Source organism: Mustela nigripes, chromosome 16 (assembly GCF_022355385.1).
Source record: "Mustela nigripes isolate SB6536 chromosome 16, MUSNIG.SB6536, whole genome shotgun sequence".
NCBI lineage: Eukaryota > Metazoa > Chordata > Mammalia > Carnivora > Mustelidae > Mustela > Mustela nigripes.
Window position 1 is genome coordinate 42,601,693 of NC_081572.1, and position 27,759 is coordinate 42,629,451.

The 27,759-nt window shown below is 37.9% G+C and overlaps 1 protein-coding gene across 2 annotated transcripts in view; it reads left to right on the plus strand.

Annotated features, from left to right (window-relative positions):
• The window catches only part of TAOK1 (TAO kinase 1), a 167,472-nt gene that overhangs the window by 128,694 nt on the left and 11,019 nt on the right, over positions 1-27,759 (plus strand). For both annotated transcript variants that reach the window (XM_059380827.1, XM_059380826.1), the window contains 6 exons: positions 4,054-4,290; positions 6,115-6,243; positions 8,957-9,160; positions 12,574-12,813; positions 16,540-16,752; positions 19,621-19,803. In XM_059380827.1, coding sequence (XP_059236810.1) covers positions 4,054-4,290; positions 6,115-6,243; positions 8,957-9,160; positions 12,574-12,813; positions 16,540-16,752; positions 19,621-19,803 — 1,206 coding nt within the window. The remainder of the gene's footprint in view (positions 1-4,053; positions 4,291-6,114; positions 6,244-8,956; positions 9,161-12,573; positions 12,814-16,539; positions 16,753-19,620; positions 19,804-27,759) is intronic.

A 27,759-nucleotide genomic window follows, 5' to 3' on the forward strand; every position in this document is an offset into this window, starting at 1 on the left:
TTTTTTTTTTTTTTTTTTTTTTTTTTTTTTTTTTTAAGATTTTATTAGAGAGAGAGAGCACAAGCTGTGTGGGGAGGAGCAGAAAGGGATATGAAGAATATCCCTTAGACAGCCTATTGAGCTGAGAGCCCAACATGGGGTCCATCCCAGGACCCCGAGATCATGACCTAAGCTGAAGGCAGACACCTAACTAACTGAGCCACCCAGGCGCCCCATCTTTTACTTTATTTCTTATTCAGATACTCATCTTTTTAATATGATTTGTAGGTGTTCTTTATAAAAGTTGGTTATAGTATTCTATCTCATATATACCTTGCAAATATTTTTTCATCATGTGTAATTTACCTGTTCTTTTTCCTACTTGATGAAAACTTAAAAATTTTTTAGTTTTAAAATCCAGTTATAACCATCTGATTTTAAAAAATGGATAAAGCAGGGTGCATGGGTGGGTGCCATTGGTTAAGTGACCAACTCTTGGTTTAAGCTAAAGTCATCATCTCAGGACGGTGGGATTGAGCCCTGCCTTTTGCTTCCCGTGCTGAGTCTGCTTGGGATTCTTCCTCTCCCTCTGCCCCTTTCCCTGCATGTTCTCTATCTCTTCCTCCCTCTCTTTCTAAAATAAATAAAGCTTTTTAAAAAAATGCATAGGGGCATCTGGGTGGCTCAGATGGTTAAGCATCTGCCTTCAGCTCAGGTCATGATCCCAGGGTCCTGGGATTGAGCCCCTGTAGGGCTCCCTGCTCAGTGCAGAGCCTGCTTCTCCCTCTCCCTCTGCCAGTCCCTCCACTGGTGCTGTCTGACCCTATGCTCTGTCAAATAAATAAATAAAATCATAAAAAATAAATAATAAATAGTAATAAAATACATAAAGTCACAGGTTCCTGGGTGGCTCAGTCAGTTAAGTGGCAACTCTTTATTTCAGCTCAGGTCGTGATCTCAGTATTGTGATATGAGATCAAGCCCCATGTCAGGCTCACGCTGGGTGTGGGGCCAGCTTAAGATTCTCTCTCCGTCCCTCCTCCCTTTAAAAAATGGATAAAGGTCTTGAATCGACATTTCTCCAGAAAAGATAAACAAATGACCAACAAGTACAACAAAAGATGCTCAATATCATTAGTTATTAGGGAAATGCAAATCAAAACCACAATGAGGGACCACCTCATACCCACTAGGATGGCTTTTAAAAAGGAAAAATAGGGTCACCTGAGTGGCTCAGAGGTTAAGCCTTTGCCTTCACCTCAGGTCATGATCTCAGGGTCCTGGGATGAAGACCCACATCGGGCTCTCTGCTCAGCGGGGAGCCTGCTTCTCCCTCTCTCTGCCTGCCTCTCTGCCTAGTTGTGATCTCTCTATGTCGAATTAATAAATAAAATCTTTAAAAAAGAAAGAAAAATAATAATTATTGGAGGACATGAAAAATGAGAGATCCTGTGTGTTTCTGGTAATATGTGTGTAATAATATTGTAATTGTGTTTATGTAATATGATTGTAATATGATTCAGCTTCTGTGGGAAACAGTTAACAGTTCCTCAGAAAGTTCAACATAGAGTATCATAGGACTCACCAATTCCATTCCTACATATATACCCAAAGAATCAAAAAGTAGTACTCCAACAAGTACATGCACACACATGTTCATAACAGCACTATTCACAATAGCCATATCCATCAGCAGATGAATGATAAATTATGGTATATTCATACAGTGGAATTTTATTCATCTATAAAAAGGAATGAAATACTGATACTTGCTACAACATGGATGAACCTTGAAAACATGCTAAATGAAGGAAGGCAGGCATAAAAGATCACATATTATATGGCTATATGAAATATCCAAAAAGGATGTGAATCCATAGAAATGGACAATAAGGGGTGCCTGGGTGGCTCAGTGGGTTGAACCGCTGCCTTCGGCTCAGGTCATGATCTCAGAATCCTGGGATTGAGTCCCACATCGGGCTCTCTGCTCAGCAGGGAGCCTGCTTCCCTCTCTCTCTCTGCCAGCCTCTCTACCTACCTGTGATCTCTCTCTGTCAAATAAATAAATAAAATCTTTAAAAAAAAAAAAAAAAAAGAAATGGACAATAAATTGGTGGCTACCAGGAGAGAATGGGGAATAGGATTTTTTTCTGAGATGATAAAAATGTTTTGTAATTATGGGGCGCCTGGGTGGCTCAGTGGGTTAAGCCACTGCCTTCGGCTCAGGTCATGATCTCAGGGTCCTGGGATCGAGTCCCGCGTCGGGCTCTCTGCTCAGCGGGGAGCCTGCTTCCTCCTCTCTCTCTCTGCCTGCCTCTCTGCCTACTTGTGATCTCTCTCTGTCAAATAAATAAATAAAATCTTTAAAAAAAATGTTTTGTAATTAGATTAAAGTGGTAGTTGTACAACATTGTGAATATACTAAATGTTATTGAGTTGTTCACTTTGAAATGATTAATTTGGGATGCCTGGGTGGCTCACTTGGTTAAGGATCTGGCTTGTGATTTCAGCTGAGGTCATGATCCAGCCCCACATCAGGCTTCACACTTAGCAGGGAGTCTGCTTAAGGATTCTCTCCCTCTCTCTTTGCCCCTCCCCATATGCCCTCACACACTTGTGTGCACTCTCTCTAAAATAAATAAATCTTTTTAAAAAATGATTAATTTTAGGGACGCCTGGCTGGCTAGGTTGGAAGAGCATGCGACTTGATCTTGGGGTTGTGAGTGAATTTCAGCTCAGTTTAAAAATGTAGTTTATACATTTTTGTCTTCCAAATTTTTATTTAAATTCTAGTTAGTTAACATATAGTGTAGTATTGATTTCAGGAGTAGAATTTAGTGATGCATCACTTACATGTAACATTCAGTGGTCATCATAACAAGTGTTCTCTCTAATACCCATCATCCACTTAGCCCATCCCCTGCCCATGTCCTTCCATCAACCCTGTTTGTTTTCTATTTTAAGAGTTTCTTATGGTTTGCCTTCCTCTCTCTCTTTTTTTTTCCCTTCCCATATATTCATCTTTTTTTTCCCCAGATTCCACATATGTGAAATCATATGGTATTTGTCTGACTTATTTTCCTTAGTGTAATACACTCTGGCTCCATCCACATTGTTGCAAATTGCAAGATTTCATTCTCTTTGACGGCTGAGTAATATTTGTGTGTGTGTGTGTGTGAGAGAGAGAGAGAGAGCGAGAGAGACCGACCTTCTTTACCAGTTCATCAGTTGATGGACATTTGGACTCTTGCCATAGTTTGGCTATTACAATTTTTTCTTTATATCCTGTGCCTTTTGTGTTCTATCCAGGAAATATTTGCTTACACAGTAGTCCATGTCTTCTTTTGCTTTATGATTCTAAGTTTTATGTTTAGGTCAAATCATTCTTTTCAAATTAATTTTTGAATATAGAGTGATATAGGAATCGGGTTTATTTATTTTTACAGGGAACTAGTTGTTTCAGCAGGATTTATTAAAAAACACTTTCCCTTTTTGAATTAACCTCAATATTTTGTAGAAAATCTACTTGACTGAGTATGTGTGTGTCTGTTTCTAGATTTTATTCTATTCCTTTGATCAATTCAGTCTGCCCTTACACCAGTACCACATTGTTTTGATTGCTGATATATGTCTTCCAACTTTTTCTTCCCCCTCAAGAATGTTTTTGGCCTTATTTATTCTCATATAAATTTTAGAATCAGCTTGTTTATTTCTTTAAAAGACGTGCTCGAAATTTAATTGAAAACTGCTAACTGGGATCGCTTAAATTAACTGCCTGCTTAGTTAATGGCAGAGTGATCTAAAATGCTTTTGAGGGACGCCTGGGTGGCTCAGTTGGTTAAGCGGCTGCCTTTGGCTCAGGTCATGATCCCAGGGTCCTGGAATCGAGTCCCACATCGGGCTCCTTGCTTGGCGGGGAGCCTGCTTCTCCCTCTGCCTCTGCCTGTGCTTGCTCTCGCTTCTCTCTCTATGATAAATAAATAAATAAATAAATCTTTAATAAATAAATAAATAAAATGCTTTTGAAAAAAATGTTTTACTTTGTTCTTTTCTGTCCATTGTTTGTATGTCTAGGTTACAAGGCAAATGCAAGAACACGAGCAGGACTCTGAGCTTAGAGAACAGATGTCTGGCTATAAGAGAATGAGGCGGCAACATCAAAAGCAATTAATGACTCTGGAAAATAAACTAAAGGCTGAGATGGATGAACATCGCCTCAGATTAGACAAAGATCTTGAAACTCAGCGTAACAATTTTGCTGCAGAAATGGAGAAACTTATCAAGAAACATCAGGCTGCTATGGAAAAAGAGGTAGCTGATTCAATATTATTAATTTGTTCTAGCTTGTAACCATTCCAGAATTAACCAAGATAACATTTTGATGTTAGAGTATCTGTTCACCAGAACCAAGCAGATCAATTGGAGAGAGAGACACATAACATGTATAATGTCAGGTACTGAATCTGAGAACCAATAGACAGAGGATTATTTCCTGATACTTGCTAGATTTATAGTGTCACAGTGAGTAAGTCTTTCATTCATCTGTTCTGGGCCTCAAGGATGCTGGTTATCTGAAGAGTTTGATAAATCACCTATTAGTAACACGATTCAGGTCTCAGAAAATCATTCGTGATTCCCTTTTCTATGTATTTTTTGGAAACTGTCCTTAAATATATAGCAGCATTTTTATGTCAAAGAATAACTGAAGATTAATATAGAGAGAATGTTAAAGATTACAAATTAAACATTGGGGAGTGTATGTGCTATGGTGAGTGCTGTGAAGTGTGTAAACCTGGCGATTCACAGACCTCTACCCCTGGGGCTAATAATACATTATACGTTCATTAAAAAATAAAAATTTATTTTAAAAAGATTATAAATTAAGAGATTCAGATTAGGGGTTAGCCCATTAGTTTATTTATAAATAAGGTCATTTTAGTATATGATAAAAGCAAATTTTTTAGGATTCTTGTTATGTGAAACCTTTTCTTATAAAGGTTTTTGATGTCCCATTAGTTTCATTTTATTTTGATAGTCCCATTTGTCAAGTAAAATGTAAGCTTCTTGGTAAATTCACAGAATATCGTCAGATATGTCTAGCTAGTCCACATTAAGGCATTATTTATCATAGCTACCCTGTTCAACCTTCCTCCCCCCGAAAAAAAAAAACACTCTCGTACAATAGTAGAGAATTTAGCAAAATAATTTATGATGTAAATAAACATTTGATTTTGAAATAATTAGGTGAAAGAATTATCCTGTTGGTCATGGGGTAGTATTTTTAGTAACTTAAGAGGTAGATACTAAATATTTAAGAAAGCAATTCATGAAATGGGATGTAGAATATGATTACAAATTTGTTAAAGAAGTAGATACGCATAGAAAAAATTAGGAAGCATATACACCAAAATGTTTATATTGGTTATCTGTGCATGCTAAAATCATGTAATATTTTCCTTCTTTGTGTTCTACTATACTTCCTAAATGTTCTACAACGATTATACATTGCATATATCATCAGAAATAAAGGGTGCCTGGCTGGCAAGAGTTGGTGGAATATGCAATTCTTGATCTCGGGGTTGTAAGTTTGATCCCCATGTTGGATATAGATATTACTAAAAAATAAAATCTTTAAAAAAAAGGAAAGCAGTAATGATACATATGTCTAATATTTAGTATTTTCATATTATTTAATATATAAATTAAAGGTAAGTTTTAAAAATAAACATTATTTCATATTTGAGTCAACCAAGATAAATCATGGTTAAATTATATTTGTAGATAAATGTGTTTGTTTTTTATTGGGAGGAGAACATACTCCTGTTAAATGGAGAAAAGAAAGGTGAAAACCTTCTGACCCTGTACAAGGTCAACATTTTAAAGACGAGTTCCATTTTATTGGTTCTCTGAAATTCTAATGAAGATGCTGAGTACATCAGAAACCAATATTGCACCATATTTTAACTGCCAAAAATTTAAATAAAAATAAATAGGGTGCTGAGTAATAAGTATTAATAATTTGTTGGTGATTTTTTTGATCATGGGAAAAAATGGTATCTGTGGTAATGCGTATTCAAATGCTGCTTTGAATCTATCAACTTAACTAATTTGGTCCATTTTTAAAATTTTCTATAGGCTAAAGTGATGGCCAATGAAGAGAAAAAATTTCAGCAGCATATTCAGGCCCAACAGAAGAAAGAACTGAATAGTTTTTTGGAGTCCCAGAAAAGAGAATATAAACTTCGAAAAGAACAGCTTAAGGAGGTACTTATTTTATAAACATTTTCAAGGCAGTTATCTGCTTATTGATTGTACGTAATGTTGCTCAACTCATAGAACCTTGAAGATAAATTTTCTTTTGTTGTTTGTTAACCATGAAACGTATATCGGTTTGAATGAAAACATTGATGACCAAGATCCTCAATTGAGGAGCTGTAAAAAGAATCATCTCCTAAAAACATAAGTCATTTTATTCATAATAACTTTACTAAGCACTTTTTTTAAAAAATTTTATTGATTTATTTGACAGAGAGATCACAAGTAGGCAGAGAGAGGTGAGGGGGGGAAGCAGGCTCCCCGCTGAGCAGAGAGCCCGGTGTGGAGCTCGATCCCAGGACCCTGGGATCATGACCTGAGTCAAAGGCTTTAACTCACTGAACCACCCAGGTGCCCCTACTAAGCACTTATTAAGTAAATGTCTAATTAGAAATAAAAGTATGTGAGCTGTAAAGAAAAGAAAAAGAAAAAAGCCACACATCTCTTTCATTGAAAGTAAACCATTCCAGGGGTGCCTGGGTCGCTCAGTGGGTTAAAGCCTCTGCCCTCGGCTCAGGTCATGATCCCTGGGTCCTGGGCTCGAGCCCCGCATCAGGCTCTCTGCTTGGCGGGGAGCCTGCTTCCTCCTCTCTCTCTGCCTACTTGTGATCTCTGTCTGTCAAATAAATAAATAAAATCTTTTAAAAAATAAAATAAAATAAAATAAACCATTCCAGGGTGCCTGGGTGGCTCAGCTGGTTGGGTGTATGACTCTTGCTTTCAGCTGGGGTTGTGATCTGGAGTCTTGAGATGGAGCCCTGCCTCAGGCTCCATGCACACCAGGGAGTCTGCTTGAGATTCTCTCCCTCTGCTCCTACCCCAGCTTGGGTGTATTCTTTCTTTCTCTCTCTCTAACAAATAAATCTTTAAGTAATCCTTTAGGGATACAAGGTTTGTGTGCTTGCATGTGTATGTTCATTCAGAATAATGGTTCTCAGTATAGGGGAAGGGACATACTAGACTTTTGGTGGGGTAATTTCCTGGCAGAAGATTTTGAGAAAGATACCTGGTGATTCTCGAGAAACTATACAGAGGGGGCATCTGGGTGGCACAGTGGGTTAAGCTTCTGCCTTCGGCTCAGGTCATGATCTCAGTGTCGTGGGATCAAGCCCTGCATTGGGCTCTCTGCCCCATTCTCTGCTGCCTACTTGTAATCTCTCTCTCTCTCTCTCAAATAAATAAATAAATAAATAAATCTTTAAAAACAAAAACAAACAAAAGAGCAGAGGATCATAGGGGAAGGGAGGGAAAAATAAAATAAAATGACTGAAATCAGAGAGGGAGACAAACCATAAGAGACTCTTAATCATAGGAAACAAATTGAGGATTGCTATTGGGGAAGTGGGGGAGGGGTGCAGTAACTGGGTGATAGGCATTAAGGAGAGCATGTGATATAATGAGCACTGAGTGTTATATGCAACTGATGAATTACTGAACTCTACATCATGGTACACTATATGTTAACTAATTGAATTTACATAAAGTAACTAAAAAAATATACCAGGTGATTCCCTGTGTATGTGCCTGTGTTATTCTTGTCACTTCCTATAGTGTATGCATATATACCCTCATTTGGGAACTACTGATTTATGTGTCTTTTATTTTTATGTGTTTGAATATCTTATGAGCTTAAGTTACAAAGACTTGGTCTCTATCTTGAATAACAGAGGAAGGACCATAAGGTTAGTAGTCTCTAAAAAATCAATTTAGACTTAGAAAAGATGGCTGATTTGTATTGTCTGCGATATTGATGGCTTTTTAGGTTGAAGATATACTAGTATTAATATCCTAAGACTTGTCTCATTGAGTATATGATGAATGTTGTCATCTTGCCCAATATAAATGCATTTTCATGTAGGTAGTTCTTGAGATGATATTTAAAGTACTGTAGAAAAGCACTGGTTTTTGTTTGGTGTTTATTAATGCTAAATATATTTTTAAAAGATTTTATTTATTTATTTGACAGAGGGAGATCACAAGTAGTCAGAGAGGCAGGCAGAGAGAGAAGGGGAAGGCGGCTCCCTGCTGAGCAGAGAGCCGATGCTGGGGTAGATCCCAGGACCCTGAGACCATGGCCCAAGCCAAAGGCAGAGGCCCAACCCACTGAGCCACGCAGGCACCCTATTAATGCTCAATTTTAAATGCCACTCATAAAAAGGGTCTCTATTCTCCCATGGTTTTGTTGATTTTCTATTTAGTTTCCAAGTTTTTTTATATTGTGTATATCCATAATCTTGCCAGAAGCTTGATGTTTAGAATGTTAATAACCAAATGAAACATAACTGTATTTTAGCTCTAATTTTAATTTATATATGATTTTTACCTGAAAGCACTACCTTCTCTCTCTTCTTGGGAAGGATTTAAAAAAAGATATGTTTTACTTCATTTCCCAATCATTGTGTGCTTTTGAATCATCCTAAGTGTAGCTGTGCTAAACCAAAAGATATACATGTTTTCTAATATACTTTTCCTCTTTACCACTGGTCACTCAAGAAAAAGGAAAACTGTTTCCTACCTCCTTGAGGTCATTGCCCTGCCTGAGCACTAGAACAGACATAAGTTAAATACTTTTATCTAAATTTATTAGATACCAAATTTTACATTAACTCTATTCATGTAGTTAATTTTTATGTATTTTGAACTGAGTTTTTTATGTTGCCAGGAACTGAATGAAAACCAGAGCACCCCCAAAAAAGAAAAACAAGAGTGGCTTTCAAAGCAGAAGGAGAATATACAACATTTCCAAGCAGAAGAAGAGGCTAATCTTCTACGACGACAGAGGCAATACCTAGAGCTGGAATGCCGTCGCTTTAAGAGAAGAATGTTACTTGGACGCCATAACTTAGAGCAGGACCTTGTGAGGGAGGTATGTTTAAATGATGGGGTATCAGAAATAAATCTGTTGCATCCCAGCTGCAAGACCTTTGCACTCATAATTCCCTGGCCTAAATCCTTCTTTCCCAGATACTCAATCCATATCGCTTGCTTTCTCCCTTTAAATGTTCTTCTTTGTACTTCTTTTTCTTACCCATATACACTTTTGTGGGGGAATCTCTCTCCTCAGCTAGAATGGAAATTATATGAAGCCACAGGTTCTGTTCAGGTCTTTATATCCCTATTATCTGGCGCATAGTAAGCATACAGTGTTAACTATAAATATTAAATCCATGAATAATGAAGGAAGTATTAACTTTTAAATGAGAAAATTAATTGGATAATTTATGTTTTTTGATTTGAGTTGAGTGCCATGAATTGTGTGTTACCATTTAATACATTGTTATAACTATGTAATTATTAACTGGGCAAATGCAGAAACTCTTACCACAATGAGAATAATTGTTTTTATTATCAGGAACACCTATGAGCATAAATAAATTTATTTCCAAGGTGGCATAAAATAAGCTTCAAGTACAGTGTAACTCTTCTGTGATAGCTAAAGAATTTAAAAATAAAACAGTTGAGGGACACCTGGGTAGCATAGTTGGTTAAGCTCCCAACTGTTTTGGCTCAGATCATGATCTCAGGGTCATGTCAGGCTCTGCATGGGTCTCCCTGCTTGGCTAGGCTCAGAGTCTGCTTGAGATTGCCTCCCCTCCCCTGCCTGCCCTACCACCCTCCCACTTGTGCTCTTACACAGGCATGCTGGCTCACATGCTCTCTCTCTCTCTCTAAAGTAAATAAATCTTTTTAAAAAGAAGTTTTATCAGGGGCGCCTGGGTGGCTCAGTGGGTTAAAGCCTCTGCCTTCGGCTCAGGTCATGATCCCAGGGTCCTGGGATCAAGACCCGCATCGGGCTCTCTGCTCAGCAGGGAGCCTGCTTCCTCCTCTCTCACTGCCTGCCTCTCTGCCTACCTGTGATCTCTGTCAAATAAATAAATAAAGTCTTTTTAAAAAAAAAAAAAAGAAGAAGAAGTTGTTTTATCAGTTAGATGAGAATAATTCAAAAGGCTATTAACATGGGGAGATGGGCAATAGTAGTAAGTATAAACTGATACTGCCCTTTTGGAGCATAATTCAGCAATAGCTTCTTTTTTTTTTTTTTTTTAAGATTTTATTTATTTGAGAGAGAGTGAGAGGCGGATGCAGACTCCCCACTGAGCAGAGCGCCCAATGTGGGACTTGATCCCAAGACCTTGAGATCGTGACCTGAGCTGAAGGCAGATGCTTAACTGATTGAGCCACCCATGTGCCCTACAGCAGTAGCTTTTTTTATTTATTTTTTTAGAGAGAGGGAGAGCATGAGGAGTGAAGGGGCAGAGGGAGAGGTAGAGAAAATCTCAAGCAGGCCCACACCCAGCGTGGAGCCCAACCCAGGGCTCAATCTCACTACCCCAAGATCATTACCTGAGCTGAAATCAAAAGTTGGACGCTTAACTGAACCATCCAGGTGCCCCAGCAATAGCTTTTAAAAATTTAATATACAGGGGCGCCTGGGTGGCTCAGTGGGTTAAAGCCTCTGCCTTCGGCTCAGGTCATGATCCCAGGGTCCTGGGATGGAGCCCCACATTAGGCTCTCTGCTCAGCAGGGAGCCTGCTTCCTCCTCTCTCTGCCTGCCTCTCTGCTTACTTGTGATCTCTGTCTGTCAAATAAATAAATAAATTTTTTAAAAAATTTAATATACACATATGTTCTTACCCACCAAATCCACTTTTGGAACTATTATCTTAAGGAAATAATAACATGATTATATGGTGCATCGCGCATGGATATTTACTACAAATGTGTTTAAAGCAAAAGAATGGAAAAATTATGGAATTGTAAAGCAGAAGCTTACTATTGAAACTTTAAAAAATCTTTATTTACCGATCTGGTTGGGATATATGTCCATTATGTTTTTAGTTGAAGAAAGCATATCACATGCCTATAATGTATTTTGGTATTTAGTTTTAAAACTGTATGTTTTGAATAATAGATGTGTCACAGTAAGCATGAGGGCAATTTTAGGAAGCATTTGTACCAGACTCTTGGCCTCTGGAGCTCTGGAGAAAGAGTTTGCAGAGGCAAAGAGGGCAAGTTCGACTTCTATAGTGTGTGCGTGCGTGTGTGTGTATGTTACACTTGTTCTTTTTAAAACATTTTTTTTTTTAAGATTTTAAACTTATTAGAGCACAAGCAGAGGGAGCAAGAGAGGGAGAAGCACGCTTCCTGCTGAGCAGGGAGCCTGACATCAGGCTGTATCCCAGGACCTGAGCCAAAGGCAGATGCTCAACCAACTGAGCCACCCAAATGGCCTACACTTGTTCTTTTTAATCTGCAAAAAAAAATTATCGAGCATGATGTGCTAAGTATTATTCTGAGACCTTCCCATTTATGAACTTATTTCATCCTCACATTAGATCTTTGAAATAGCTATATTATCTCCATTTGAGAAGTGATGAAGCAGAAGGGAAAAGTTTAAATAACTAACCCAGGGATTTGCAGGTCATAAATAGCAGAGCTGAGATTTAGGATACAGGCAACCTTGGGGCACTTGGGTGGTACAGTTGAGTGTTCGACTCTTGGTTTGGCTCAGGTCGTGATTGCCATGTTGTGAGATGAAGCCCCAAGTAGGGCTCGATGCTTAGCTCTGCTTAGGACTCTCTCTCCTTCTCTCTCTGCCCCTCTCTACCACAGGTGTGTTCTCTTTCTCTCTCAAATAAATAAATCTTTAAAAAAAAAAAAAAAAGGAAATAGAATACAGGCAGCCCAGCTCTACAGTCCATATTCTTTTTTTTTAACAGTTTCATTCTTTTTATTCATATATATTTATATATACATTTTATTCATTTAGATTTCTCCAAATATCCTTTTTTAAAAAATTATTTTTATTAACATATAATGTATTATTTGCCCCAGGGGTACAGGTCTGTGAATCATCAGGCTTACAGTCCATGTCCTTAACCACTACACTATACTGGGTGTGCTCCTCCTAATAGAATTGAATAGTATACTCTGAAAAAATTCAAGGAATGGCTTATGAACCCTCTTCAAATATAAAACTAGGAAACAATTAAGAAAGGAAAGAGGGAAGGGCAGTAAACCTCTTAAGATAGATTCAATTGCTTTTTAACTTGACTGCATAAAGTAGTGTTAGTAAATAGTAAATGAACAGCATAAGAAAATTTGTGCTACTAATTGTCCATTTACTGTAGTAAATATTATAAAACCCTCATACTTACTATGTAGCCATTATTGAACCAGAGGATTACATCTATTTCCTAGTTGTTCTCTTTCTCGGGATTTTTTTTTCTGGCATCATACAGCAATATTATACCTTTGTCTTTTGTGTTATGGATTAGGAGTTAAATAAAAGGCAGACTCAAAAGGACTTAGAGCATGCCATGCTACTGCGACAGCATGAATCCATGCAGGAACTGGAGTTCCGTCACCTCAACACCATTCAGAAGATGCGCTGTGAGTTGATCAGATTGCAGCATCAAACTGAGCTGACAAACCAGCTGGAATATAACAAGCGAAGAGAAAGGGAACTAAGGCGAAAGCATGTCATGGAGGTTCGACAACAACCTAAGAGTCTAAAGGTACCTTTAACTAAGTATCTTGATAAAAGGGGAAAGAGATAAATGACATCCATGTAAGAGGTCTGGCATAAACAAATCAATAAACTTTTTCTTTTCATTTGAAGAATGTTTGGTTAGTTTTAATATAGCTGTAGACTTTTTGCTTATGTATTTCTCAACCTTATACCAGAACTTTTAACTGTAGGATGTGCCATAAAAAATCAAAATTCTGATTTTTAACGTACTCAAATGTCCAGTGCTATTATTACAGTTGACATGTCAATATGCTAACCTGTTTTCTTCTCTCTGTTCCAAGTAATATAATTTTGGAATCTTATTTACTGTAAGACACTAAATTCTTAACCAGCATAGAAGCCAATAAATAGAAAATGTCTTTTTACTCCCTCTCCCTTCATTGTACTTATCTTAAGAGGAACAAAGGAATCATCACAGTGTGAGTCTACTTGCTTGCTTTCTTTGCTTGGTAATGTAGGTAAGACCATGGCATAGGTAGTTGGGATATATATGTGTATTTTTTTGTTTGTTTTGTTTTGTTTTAATTAGCACATCAGAGTAGAGCAAATTGTCATATAGTCCTCCCCCCCAAAAATAAATAAAGACAAGTGTTGATGATATATAATACCAAAGGACTTTAAATTTTGTATTTACTTTGAATACAGTAATTCATTCACATAGAATGAACTATGAGGATGCCAAAGTGATTATAGAGATTTCCCTCACTCTCCTTGTCTCTCCAGCCAGCTGGTCTAACCCATAGTCAATGAGAGTTAGCAATTCCAAGGTGTTTTCAAATTTTATAACTTGTAACAGATATTTGAAGGAGTATAATCACATTAATCTTTTTTTTTTTTTAAAGATTTTATTTATTTATTTGACGGAGATCACAAGTAGGCAGAGAGACAGGTGGTGGGGGGAGAAGCAGGCTCCCTGCTGAGCAGAGAGCCCCATGCGGGGCTCGATCCCAGGACCATGAGATCATGACCTGAGCCGAAGGCAGAGGCTTTAACCCACTAAGCCACCCAGGCGCCCCTAATCACATTAATCTTAATGAGCAAAAACAAAACCATCCACTGCATAAGCTGTCATCTAAAGTAGTACCTCAATTAATTTGGATATGTCTGCAAATTTTAAACTTTGATTTACATCCAGTAAGGCCCATATCCCACGGTATTTCCTTTTTAAACTTTACCCTACCCCATTTTGTTTGAGAATTTAACTATAAAATTGATTCTTGTCTTTCACTGTCCTGGAGTGAAGTGAGATTTATTCACAGAGGTAATCTGTTTTAAAAATCTAGAAACTATACCAAATCCAATTGTAACTCTGAATTCCAACACAGCTCACTTCTAATAGACTGTCTTGAATGAAATATATTCAAAATTAAAATGATTTACCCTTTCCTTGTGAACTGGGATAAAATTTCACATTTTTGTGTCTTCAAATTTAACTAATAAAAATCATTTACAGAGTAGCTTGTGTTGACTCCCCACGTAACCTTTATTAATCATACTTAAAAAATTGGAATTGATAATGATTTTTCAGATTTATCTTTGTGATGAAAAGGGTATATATATACTGTTTTGGCTACAGAACAATTTCCCCTAAAAGATTTTTAAAACAGTATGTCTGTAAAATTTATTATTGCTTTAAAGTCAGCAGCACCCAGAAGCAAACGAAACTGAAAGCTTGTTAGTTTTCTCTAGTCATACCATAAAACTGATAGGATTGCATTTCTCTAAGACTTGGAATAGGTAGATTGTTTGATGTTTAAGCCTTCTTTTCTGTTTCCTCTTATTGGAACCTTTTTAGTTTGAAAGCTTGTAAACACTAGATTAGATTTTTACACATACTATATCAAATGTGAGGAGAAAAATAATATTTCACAATCATAGTCAGACTTTGAATGACTTAGAATGCCTCCTTTGATGACCAGTGAGCTCAAGATTTTCTGTAAAGGAAATTGTTCTGTTACTTTAGTAGGGAAGAAAATCATACTGTTCCTCTTAGTTATGTATATCTGTCTACTTGCTCCATTTGAACAGAACAAACTATATTTTAATACCACGTGTTGCATTTTTATATGCCTAAGTCATAATAGTTGTCTCTTCCAGCTTCCTTCAAGACTTCAATGGGGAGTTAGGGGGACTTTAGTTTGAGCACTTGGGTTTCTGTAGAATGGATTGAGTAAACATCTATTGCCTACTCTGCTGTTTCTTCATCTGCCATCCAGATAATTGTATTCAGTGAGTTTAAATGATAGAAAGAACTATAACTTTGTTCTTGTTTTCACTTGGGTTAACTATTGAAGGATATAGTTTATTCTTGATAATAGGTGTTACTCTTCTTGTTGAAAAAAATTGCAAGTTCCTTTTTCTCATTAGGCTAATGATACAGAATGATTATACGGTTTTCTTGGTAAAACTTCTAAAAGATTGAATGTTATACAGAGGCAGGAAAGAATGTCCAAATCTCCTTGTTTCATTCCTAGCCAACTTACAAGAATTTTGTTAACCAAGGACAGTATTTAAGTGTGGTACTACTGAGCATAATTAACCCAAGAGTTTCTCTTTCTAGTTAGACCCTTCACAGGGTTCTGTTGTGACCCTTCACAGAATAAAGTATTAATGACTATGACCTAGTGCCTCAGTTGGTGTAAAATATGGAAAAGGTCTATTTGGTGTTGAATGGTGAATAACTGGTTCCCCGACAAGTGTTTCACTTTGGTAAGGTGTGCATTTGTTGCATGCTGAATCGTCCAATCAATGTCTGGCAGTATTTATATTAAGGTAAAATAATTCCAAGTATATGTTCTGCCTTAGTATAGTAAATGAATATATTCTCACAGACTCACTAATATACTTTGTAGAATTATATCTCATCTTACTAAATTTTATTAAAACATGAGTTCATAGAATAACCTGTGATTAACAAAAACCAAAGCCAAAACTCTTCTGTATATGAGCTCAATTATTATATCTCAGAAATATTTATGTAGCTCATGTCTCTTATCACTCCCAAGAAAGTTGTCCTCTCCCTTGCCCCATAACTTTTGTTTGACCTTTAAAAGATGAGTTAACCTGACTGATTTTCACGTTTTTGCTTATGGTATTAAAGAATAAACCGTAACTAATTATGTTTCTATCTAGTTTATTCCCTTAAGGAAAAGATAATTAGCTAATAAATAACATTATTTATTAATACCCTGCTTTTGTATGTAGTATGTAGTTAGCATATACTTTCAGTATGTAGTTAGAGTTGAGATTGTTATTAGAAGAAATTAAAACAAAGTGTCTCAGGTAAGGAACAGAACGCTTATTTTCTCCCTCAGAGATCTGATAAAATATTGTCTGTCCTGTAAAATACTTTCATACATACTTAATACATGAGAAGAAATTTAATTTTCTGTCATCAGTATACATGGTAATTCAAGCTAATTTTAATATTTACTCAAGTCACCAAATTTCTTAACAAAATAACAAGTATTATTTGAAGTCCTGTGATAAATGAGGTTATGGATATTTTAATGTTCTAAATTAGAGCTTTTGTTATAAAAATGCATAGAATCCAGTGGTTTGACCCAATAGCCAAGTGCAAAAGTACCTGCAGCCTTATGATCTGACCTTTTTTCTTCTCCTTTTTTCCTTGTAGACTTTATTTTAATGTAAGCCTAAGGTATACCAAATGCCTTATGTTAAAAATTATATGTATCTATTTTTTTCTTCCTAGTCTAAAGAACTCCAAATAAAAAAGCAGTTTCAGGACACCTGCAAAATCCAAACCAGACAGTATAAAGCATTAAGAAATCACCTATTGGAGACAACACCAAAGAGTGAGCACAAGGCTGTTCTGAAACGGCTCAAAGAAGAACAGACCCGGAAGTTAGCCATCTTGGCTGAGCAGTATGACCACAGCATTAATGAAATGCTCTCCACACAAGCTGTGAGTTTGTTTTATTTAGGCAAAATAAATTTAGTTAGTGATCCTTTTCTTCTACCCAGCAATTAAAATATTAGTTAGAAATGATAGTTTTTCTGCAGCTTGGGATATCATAGTGTTGGTCCATATCCTTCCTTCTCTGAACATTGCTTGGAAGCATGCGTGATATATATAGAATTCTCACTGATACATTCAGACCTGAAGTTTTTTTGTTTTTTGTTTTTTTTTAAGATCTTATTTATTTATTTGACAGAGATCACAAGTAGGCAGAGAGAAAGAGGAGGAAGCAGGCTCCCCGCTGTGCAGAGAGCCCGATACAGGGCTTGATCCCCGGACCCTGGGATCATGACCTGAGCGGAAGGCAGAGGCTTTAACCCACTGAGCCACCCAGGTGCCCCAGAAATGTAGATTTGATTCTGAAGTCTTTAGGGAACCACTGATATGCAAGAGAAATATCGTATTTCCATTTGTGATAAAGAAAGTATTTCTTGGGGTGCCTGGGTGGCTCAGTGGGTTAAAGCCTCTGCCTTCGGCTCGGGTCATGATCTCAGGGTCCTGGGATCGAGGCCCACATCGGGCTCTCTGCTTTGTGGGGAGCCTGCTTTCCCCTCTCTCTCTGCCTGCCTCTCTGACTACTTGTGATCTCTGTCAAATAAATAAATAAAATCTTTAAAAAAAAAGTTCTTTTTTTAAAGATTTTATTTATTTATTTGACAGAGAGAGATCACAAGTAGACAGAGGGGCAGGCAGAGAGAGAGAAAGAGAGAGGGAAGCAGGCTCCCTGCAGAGCAGAGAGCCCGATGTGGGACTCTATCCCAGGACCCCGAGATCATGACCTGAGCCAAAGGCAGCAGCTTAACCCACTAGCCACCCAGGCGCCCCAAGAAAATATTTCATATTTGTACTCAAATGTGACCATTTGGAGTCCAAATACAGTACTACTTTTGCCCACTACCTAATAAAACTGCTGCTCCAGTCTTGATATATGCTATTGGGACATATGCTAAACACCTGAGAGGCACTGGCGGAGAGCCTATTTAAAACTTCAGGTTTGGGACGTCTGGGTGGCTCAGTTGGTTAAGCAGCTGCCTTCGACTCAGGTCATGATCTCAGCGTCCTGGGATCGAGTCCCACATTGGGCTCCTTGCTCAGCGGGGAGCCTGCTTCTCCGTCTGCCTGCCATTCTGTCTGCCTATGCTCGCTCTCTCCCCTTCTCTCTCTCTGATAAATAAATAAAATCTTTATTAAAAAAAAAAAACTTCAGGTTCTTTTTTTATTTAATTAAAGATTTATTTATTTGAGAGAGTACAGGGAATGGGGGGTGGGCAGACAGAGGAGGAAAAAATCAAACTTCCTGCTGAGCTCAGAGCCCCATGCAGGGCTGGATCCCATAACTCTGAGATCATGACCAGACTCAAAACCAAGAGTGACAAAACCGACTAAGCCACCTAGGCGCCCCAAAATATTTTCTATAGAAGTTTTGTAAACATTTTCTTGAAGGGCCAGATTGGGGTGCCTGGGTGGCTCAGTGGGTTGAGCTGCTGCCTTTGGCTCAGGTGATGATCTCAGAGTTCTGAGATCAAGCCCCAGGTCAGGCTCTCTGCTTAGCAGAGACCCTGCTTCTCTCTCTCTCAAATAAAATCTTTTTAAAAATAAAAAAAATTAACTTAAAATAAAGGGCTCGGTTGTAAATATTTTAGAGTTTGTAGGCCAGGAGTCAAAATTGAAAATATTATGTGGGTACTTACATAGCTATTGCAAATGTAACTATTTCAAAAGTAAAAACCATTCTTGGGGCTCCTGGGTGGTGCAGTTGGATAAACCTCCAACTCTTGGTTTCAGCTCAGATAGTGATCTTAGGGTCATGAGATCAAGTTCCCTGTCGGGCCTCTTACTCAGTGAGGAGTAGCTTGGGATTCTGTCTCCCTCTCTGTCTTCCTCTCACTCTCTCTCTCTTTAGGATAAATAAATAAATCTTCAAAGAAAAGAAAAAAAACAGAAAAACCCAGACAGCCGCCCGAATTTGGCCAGTAGGCTGTTTGCCTGTCTTTATGCTATAGTTATTCCCATTGGAAAGAAAGCATTCAGTCTTACTTATATCGTCTGATCATATTCTAGATTTTTCTTAAGAAAAACATAGTTATTGGGGCATCTGGGTGGCTCAGTGGGTTAAAGCCTCTGCTTTCGGCTCAGGTCATGATCCCAGGGTCCTTGGATGGAGCCCCGCATCAGGCTTTCTGCTCAGCGGGGAGCCTGCTTCCTTCTCTCTCTCTCTCTCTCTCTCTCTGCCTGCTTATAATCTCTGTCTGTCAAATAAAAATTTTTTAAAATCTTAAAAAAATGGGCACCTGGGCGGCTCAGTAGGTTGAAGCCTCTGCCTTCCGCTTGGGTCATGGTCCCATGGTCCTGGGACCGAGCCCCTCATCTGGCTCTCTGCTCCGCAGGGAGCCTGCTTTCCTACTTCCTCCAATCTCTCTCTGCCTACTTGTGATCTCTCTTTGTCCAATAAATAAATAAAATCTTTTAAAATATATATATATATAAAATTAAAAAATAAAATAAAATCTTAAAAAAATAAATAAAAAAAGGTTATTTAGGCATCCTCCAAAGAGCTCCTGATAGCTTTATCTTCCTAATGCCATCAATGGTTAGTTACTAGGCCTTCCTCCTTTTTTTTTTTTTAATTAACATAAAATATATTATTTGTCCCAGGGGTAGGCCTGCTTTCTTTAGAGATGTTTACTCTAAGACATGAGAGAGAACAGTTGTGTATCCTGCAAAAGAGTACTTCGTCTTGTCTCATACCTGCTCTTTTCCATAGGTGAGGAATAGATAACTCACAGTAGTATATATTTTCTTTCTCTTTTTCAGCTACGTTTGGATGAAGCACAGGAAGCAGAGTGCCAGGTTTTGAAGATGCAGCTGCAGCAGGAACTGGAGCTGTTGAATGCATATCAGAGCAAAATCAAGATGCAAGCAGAGGCACAACATGATCGAGAACTTCGAGAGCTTGAACAGAGGGTCTCTCTCCGCCGGGCACTCTTAGAACAAAAGGTATAAGTAATATGAGGAAAGTAATTGTGCCAGTGTTTGCTTTCAGCAGAAGCATTATAAGTCTTTTTTCATATTGACAGTTGACATTGAATTGTTTTCACAATACAGTATCTCCTTACTTCTGGTTTTGGTAGTGTTTTTCTTTTTCTTTAAAATTACTACTTTATGGTGCCTGGCTGGCTCCTTTCAGTTAAGCATCTGCCTTTGGCTCAGGTCATGATGCCAGATTCCTGAGATGGAGCCCCACATCAGATTTCCTGCTCTGCGGGGAGCCTGCTTCTCCCTCTCCCTCTGCCACTCCCTCTGCCTGTGCTCTCTCTCTCAAATAATTAAAATCATTTTTAAAAATATTTAAGGGACGCCTGGGTGGCTCAGTTGGTTAAGCAGCTGCCTTAGGCTCAGGTCATGATCCCAGGATCCTGGGATCGAGTCCCACATCGGGCTCCTTGCTCAGCAGGGAGCCTGCTTCTCCCTCTGCCTCTGCCTGCCTCTGTGTCTGCCTGTGCTCGCTCGCTCTCTCTCCCTCTGTCTCTGGCAAATAAATAAATAAAATCTTTAAAAAAAAAAAAAAATGGGGGGCAGCTGGGTGGCTCATTCGTTAGGTGTCTGTCTTCAGCTCAGGTCATAATCCCTGGGTCCTGGGATCGAGCCCCACATAGGCCTCCCTGCTCGGTGGGAAGCCTGCTTCTTCCACTCCCCCTGCTTCTGTTCCCTCTCTCGCTGTGTGTGTGTGTCTCTCTCTGTCTGTCAAATAAATAAATAAATAATTTATTTTAAAAAATAAAATTTAAAAATTCAAAAATGAAATTATTGATTCAACAGTGAACCTTAAAATTATTGAGTACTAAACATCAAGGGAATATAATTAAGTGGTAATTGCTAGAGGAAGGAATACGGGGTTATGTGAAGACAGCTGAATTGGGAGAGAGTAGCTCCGGCTCCGTCTTCCTCACTTCTTTTATGTACCTAGCTCTATCTAAGGATATTGGAGAAAAACTTGGATAGTGAAGAAAAAGAACATTAGTAGTTGCCTGGGAGAAGTGGGGACAGAGGATAGGGAATATATATTTCACTTGTGCATCCTGGACCTGCAGCTATACAGATTGGTGGAAGATAATTAGAGGACAGAAGTTTATTTTCACACAAGTGAAAGATCAGGCTGAAAATGTTACTTCTAATTGTATCTTCATTTACTTATTACTTATTCTTTGTCAGGTATATTAAAGAATCGAACTAAAATCCCCAAATTCATTTCATCCTTTAAGGTAGTAAACTTGGGGGGCACCTGGGTGGCTCAGTGGATTAAGTCTCTGCCTTCGGCTCAGGTCATGGTCTCAGGATCCTGGGATCGAGCCCCACATAGGGCTCTCTGCTCAGCAGGAGCCTGTTTCTCCTTCTCTCTCTCTGCCTGCTTCTCTGCCTACTTGTGATTTCTGTCTGTCAAATAAATAAATAAAATCTTTAAAAAAAAAAAAAAAGGTAGTAAACTTGGTGTGTAAGTATGTATGTGTTTTGTGAGCAGATGATTTTTAAGAGAGAGAAAAGCATTTGTTGCTAGAAGTGTAGTTGACCCTTAAACAACGTGGGGGTTAGGCGTTGCGACAACCTGTGCAGTGGAAAATTTCATATGGGATGCTGGGATCTGCCTTTGGCTCAGATCATGATCCCAGAATCCTTGCTCAGCAGGGAGCCTGCCTCTCTCTCTCTCTCTCTCTCTCTGTCTCTGTCTCGCTCCCTCTCAAATAAATAAAAAAATAAAATTAAAAAAAGAAAAGAAAATGTGCATGTAGCTTTTCTTACATGTATGAAAGTGACCAGCAGCCTTACCGATAACATACTCTTATCTTACCGATAACATAAATATGTGTTAACTGTTACCACATATTTTGTATGTTATGTGTATTATATACTGTATTCATACAATAAAGTAAGCTAGAGAAGAGAAAATACAGTACAGTACTATACTGTTTAGAGCTGTGTTGAAGAATTCCTGATACAGGGACGCCTGGGTGGCTCTGTCAGCTAAGCTTCTGCCTTCAGCTCGGATCAAGTCCCACATCGTCCTCCCTACTCAGTGGGGAGCCTGCTTCTCCCTCTGCCTACTGCTCCCTCTGCTTGTGCTCTCTCTCTGACAAATTAGTAAGTAAAATATTTAAAAAAACAAAAATTCCTGACACAACCGTTTCCCAGCAGCTGGTTGGTCCATTGTAAGTGAATACTTGTCTAACAGTTTTGCCTAATGAAAGTTGTTACTGTTTTTGGATAAAAATACAATGCCTTCTTATATTCAAAAAATAGTCTTAAAAAATCCACTTAACTAAGATGTTACTATTTCCCTGGGACAGCTGTCTTTGTTACTAGCTTCTTTGAGAGGTATTTGACTGTAAAAATTATCTTGGTTTTGTTTCTTATTCAGGATGAGAAAGATAGAACACATAAATTTTGAGAAAAATCTATAGTTTATCAGATTTATAAATCTGATTCCAGTTTGAACATTTAAAATTCAGTCTGAAGTTCTGTCGCTTACACTTCAAAATTATCACTCTAAGGAAAACCTCTGTAGTTTTTAGAAATCGTGTCATGAAAGAAATAGTGGTACTATTAAAATATATTTGTATTTTTAGCTCCACCTAGTGGTTCAGAGTTAAACAGTGCTAATTAATAACTTAGATACAGCTTTATTTCAGTATATGAACCAAAGTCTACATGTTCTACAGAGTCTGGTTTAAAACTGATATCTATAGGTGAAGGTGCAGTAGTACTCTCATATACTATAAATGCATTTTGAAAAGCAATACAGATGTATATATTGAGTTCTGGAATTGTTAAGCATTTGAGACTTAGAGAATTTAGTCTAAGGAAAAGAAATGCAAAATATAGGGGAAATTATGCATATAAACAGTCATTATAACTTTTTTTTTTTTAGGATTTTATTTATTTATTTGAGAGAGAGCCAGAAATAGTGACAGGGAGTGTGAGTGGGGAGGAGAGGGAGAAGCAGGCTCCCTGCTGAACAGGTACCCAACCTGGGACTTGATCCCAGGACACTGGGATCATGACCTAAGCTGAAGGCAGATGCTAACTATGTGCTAACTATATGCTGTAATAGGCACCCCCATTATAACATATTTATCATGATTTAAAACATCCAAACATCAAGGTTAGTAAAGGGGAGGTGAGCAGGCAGGTGAGTAGGTGGATGGATTAAGTGGGTGATGGGAATTAAGTGCTCTTGTTGTGACGAGTACCAGGTGTTGTTTGTATGTGATGAATGTATGTATGTTTGTATGTGATGTATGTTTGTGATGAAATCTTACACCTATAACTAGTATTACACTCTGTGTTAACTAACTGGAATTTAAATAAAAACATGGGAAAAAATAAAAGATAAAAGAAAACACCTAACCATCTGAATAGAGATATAATTAAGTAATTATGGCCAAGCCAGTGAAATCTTATTCATGATGGCTAAAAAGCCAGTATTAATATGAGAAAATGCTTATGATGTGTTGAATGAAATAAAAAAGACAATTTACAGCAAATTGAAAGAATTCTAGTAGTAGCTATATTAATACAGTAGATTTGTTCTGTTTTCTGCCTTTTAAAATATTACTTTGATAATGGAAAATGCTTATGATTATTTAGTATTAAAAATAATAAAAGAGGGACGCCTGGGTGGCTCAGTTGGTTGAGCGGCTGCCTTTGGCTTAGGTCATGATCTGGCGTCCTGGGATGAGTCCCACATCGGGTTCCTTGCTTGGCGGGTAGCCTGCTTCTCCCTCTGCCTCTAGCCTGCCACTCTGTCTGCCTGTGCTTGCGCTCTGTATCTCTCTCTCTCTAACAAATAAATTTAAAAATACTAACAATAATAAAAGAACAATAGGATGACAAATCTACAGAGCCTTCAGTTGCTGCTTGTTTTTTAGGGCTAATGTTTACATTTCAGGTGAAGCCCAGGTCCATAAAGCAGTTTGGGTCAGTTGGCAACTACCAAATCCATGTACCCTCCCTATAAAAACTGAAAAATTTTAACAGCTATTTTTCTACACTTTGTGCTTACTGGTTATACAGAAAAGAAGCAGTCGTCTGAAAATAAATAGAGGTGGAATGTGAGTGAATGTTATAATTCTGTTTGAGGATTATTTTCAGCCTCCAAATGAACCAAAAACTGTTCCTTTAGGTTGAGACACCAAGTAAGTCTCAGTTGACCCAAATGAGGTCTTACTACAACTTTTCTCATACTTCATTTACATTAAAAATTCAGCAACATAACATCACTGTAAATGTTAAAGCCCATATGAGTTTCATACATGCATGAAAAGTATCAGTATCTCCATAGTATAAATGGGCTTTTTGTTTGTTTGTTTTGTTATTTCATTTAGTTTTCTCTCAGTGTTTCGCAGCATCAGCAACATAGTTGGTACTTCTTAAATAAGAATTGACAGTTGGGACTTTTTATAGGTCCTTTCTTTGTCGAACTGAATATATTCACACAAAAATACATTTTATTTCAAAGGAGATAGGTTGGAAGAGCTTTTCAAAAGTCTTAATTATGGTAACTCTTACCTACCCAGTGAAGCCACCTTGCTAACTTGCAAAAATAAGTAACATGTTTTGAAAGAAATGGAAATTGGGTCACTGGGTGGCTCAGTCAGTTGAACTTTATCCACCTTTGGCTCCAGTCATCATCTCCAGGTCCTGGGATTTAGCCTTGCATAGGGTTCCCTGCTTGGTGGGGAGTCTGCTGCTTCTCCCACTGCCCCTCCCCCTGCTTCTGCTCTCCCTCTCTCTCTCTCTCTCAAATGAGTATATAAAATCTTTATATATTTTTTAAAGATTTTATTTATTTGACAGACAGATATCACAAGTAGGCAGAGAGGCAGGCAGAGAGAGAGGAGGAAGTAGGCTCCCTGCCGAGCAGAGAGCCCGACGTGGGGCTCGATCCCAGGACCCTGAGATCATGACCTGAGCCGAAGGCAGATGCTTTAACCCACTGAGCCACCTAGGCACCCTGAGTATATAAAACCTTTAAAAAGGGGGGGAAGGATTAATATAGCTTATCACAAATCTTAGTTTCATTTTTATATTATTGAAAAATATTCTGAGTTTCTTAAATGACAAAACTGAGCAAACAAAATTTAAGTGATTCTTACTAGATTAAAGGTTGATAAGCATTAATTTGTTTAATATTTTTGTTATGAGTTTCCTTTAGATAATACACAGAACATTCAGATCAGTTACATACTCAGCATATTCACATCATTTATTAAATCCCTTGAATTAAAACAAATGCTTTTAGTAAGTGGACTTTTGAAAGTTTTACATTAAAAATATTCCAAAGATGGGACGCCTGGGTGGCTCAGTTGGTTAAGCAGCTGCCTTCGGCTCAGGTCATGATCCCAGCGTCCTGGGATCGAGTCCCACATCGGGCTCCTTGCTCAGCAGGGAGCCTGCTTCTCCCTCTGCGTCTGCCTGCCATTCTGTCTGCCTGTGCTCGCTCTCTCCCCCTCTCTCTCTGATAAATTTGAATTTCTTTGAATCCTTAATCTCTATATGAATCCTAATCCTTAATCTCTCCATGAATCCTAATCCCTATATGAATTGGGTATTTTATATGTAGTTATTAAAAATGGAAAATCATTTTACAAATACACAGCCATTTTTCTTAAAACTTGACAAGTTTAGGGGCACTTGGCTGACTCAGTCATTAGAGCATGTAACTTTTTTTTTTTTTTTTAAAGATTTTTATTTATTTTATTTGACAGACAGAGATCACAAGTAGGCAGAGAGGCAGGCAGAGAGAGAGGGGAGGAAGCAGGCTCCCTGCTGAGCAAAGAGCCCGATGCGGGGCTGGATCCCAGGATCTGGGATCATGACCTGAGCCGAAGGCAGAGGCTTTAACCCACTGAGCCACCCAGGCGCCCCGAGCATGTAACTCTTGATGTCGGGGTTGTGAGTTTGAACTTCACATTCAGTGTAGAGATTACTTAAAAAATAAAATCTTTACAAAAAAAAAAAAAAACTTGACAAGGTTAGGAAAACATAAACAGAAATTAAAATGTCTATCGTCCCACCACTCAGAAATCACAGTTAACAATTTGATGTCTTTCTCTCAGAAGCATTCATGTCTAATTTTAAATTCTCCTTCAGCCTTCCTGTGAAATGTTCAGTTTAAAACTTTGTAACACTTTAGTACTTAGAATGTTCAATAATTTTTGAACTCTTCTTACTGGAATCCATTCTGGCCCCAATACTTCTTATTTTATCATTTTCCCATGCCTTTGCACATGTTACTTTGGCTGAAAATATCTTTTCTTCCCCTTTCTCTTCCTGGTAAACTTGTATTCTTTCACAATCCAGTCTCTGCCACCTCTTCTGGGAATACTTTGCCCTCATCTTTATCCCTTACAAAATGAATCACTCCATCCCTTCTTATTTCTGCTATAGCTTGTAAATCTGTTATTACATCTTACCACATTCTATGGTGAATTTTTTTTTTAAGATTTTATTTATTTGTTTGACAGACAGAGGTCACAAGTAGGCAGAGAGGCAGGCAGAGAGGCGGGGGGTGGGGGAGAAGCAGGCTTCCTGCTGAGCAGAGAGCCGGATGCAGGACTCGATCCCAGGACCCTGGGATCATGACCTGAGCTGAAGGCAGAGGCCTTCACTGAGCCACCCAGGTGCCCTCTATGGTGATTTTTTATTTGCATGTGTCTCCCATGCCAAGCTTTTTTAAAAAGGACACTCCTGAAAACTTGATGCATAAAAACTAAATGTATTTGTTGAGTTAGATTTCTGCAGAGAGCAATGAATATTGGCTTAAATCCCCAAATACTTTGATAACTGATATAATGCTCCTTTATAAATCTCTTTATTTATTTTTTTAAAACTTTTTATCATGGAAATTTTCAAACACACATAGAAGTAGGAGGAATCAGTACAATGAAATCCCCAACTCCTTACCACCTGGTGTCAACAGTTGCCAGTATTTTGCTAATTTTTTTCTTATCCCTCCCCCTGCTCCTTACATACAACTTGTGGTGGAGGCAAGATGTGTGGGAGGGAATTTCAGTATACCATCATTAGATTCCAAAATATTTTGGAATCAAATAAGGACTTTCTGACTTTGACATAACCATAATTCCATTGTGATATCTAACAAAATTAATAATGAATTTTTAATATTATCTCATACTCAGTTCATGCTTTAATTTCCCCTTTGATCTCAAAAATGTCTTAAGTTGATTTATTTGGATAGGGACCCAAAGTCCAGGCATAGCATTTGGTTAATTATCTTTTAAGTCTTTTAGTCTATAACCACTATCCCCCACGTACACCCCTTTTTTGTTGTTGAGGATCAGATAATTATGCTCTGTAGGAATTCTCACATACGGATTTGGCTTATTTCATCCTCGTAGTGTCATTTAATGTATTCCTCTCTTCTTCATATTTCATGTAAACTGTTAATTAAGTCTTAAGGCATGATTATATTTAGATTAAACTTTTTATTTCAAAAAAAGTTTGCAGGGAATGTTCATAAGGGTTATAGTTTACTTCCTTTTGCATCACATCAAGAGACACACAATGTCTAACTATCCCAATTTAAGTGCTATTAATTATTGATCAGTGGGTTCAAGTTTTGTCAATCTTATCATCCATAAAGTTCTCCAACTTTGTCTTTCATTTTCTATTTCTTAATATTTAAAAAATTAGGGGCGCCTGGGTGGCTCAGTGGTTTAAGCCAATGCCTTGGGCTCAGGTCATGATCCCAGAGTCCTGGGATCAAGCCCCGCATCAGCCTGCCTCTCTTCCTACTTGTGATCTCTCCTTCTCTGTCAAATAAATAAATAAAATCTTTTTTAAAAAAAAATAAATAAAATAAAAAATAAAAAATTATATACAGTCAACTATATATTTATTTATTTGTAATACTTCCAGTTTTCCAGAACTGATTTT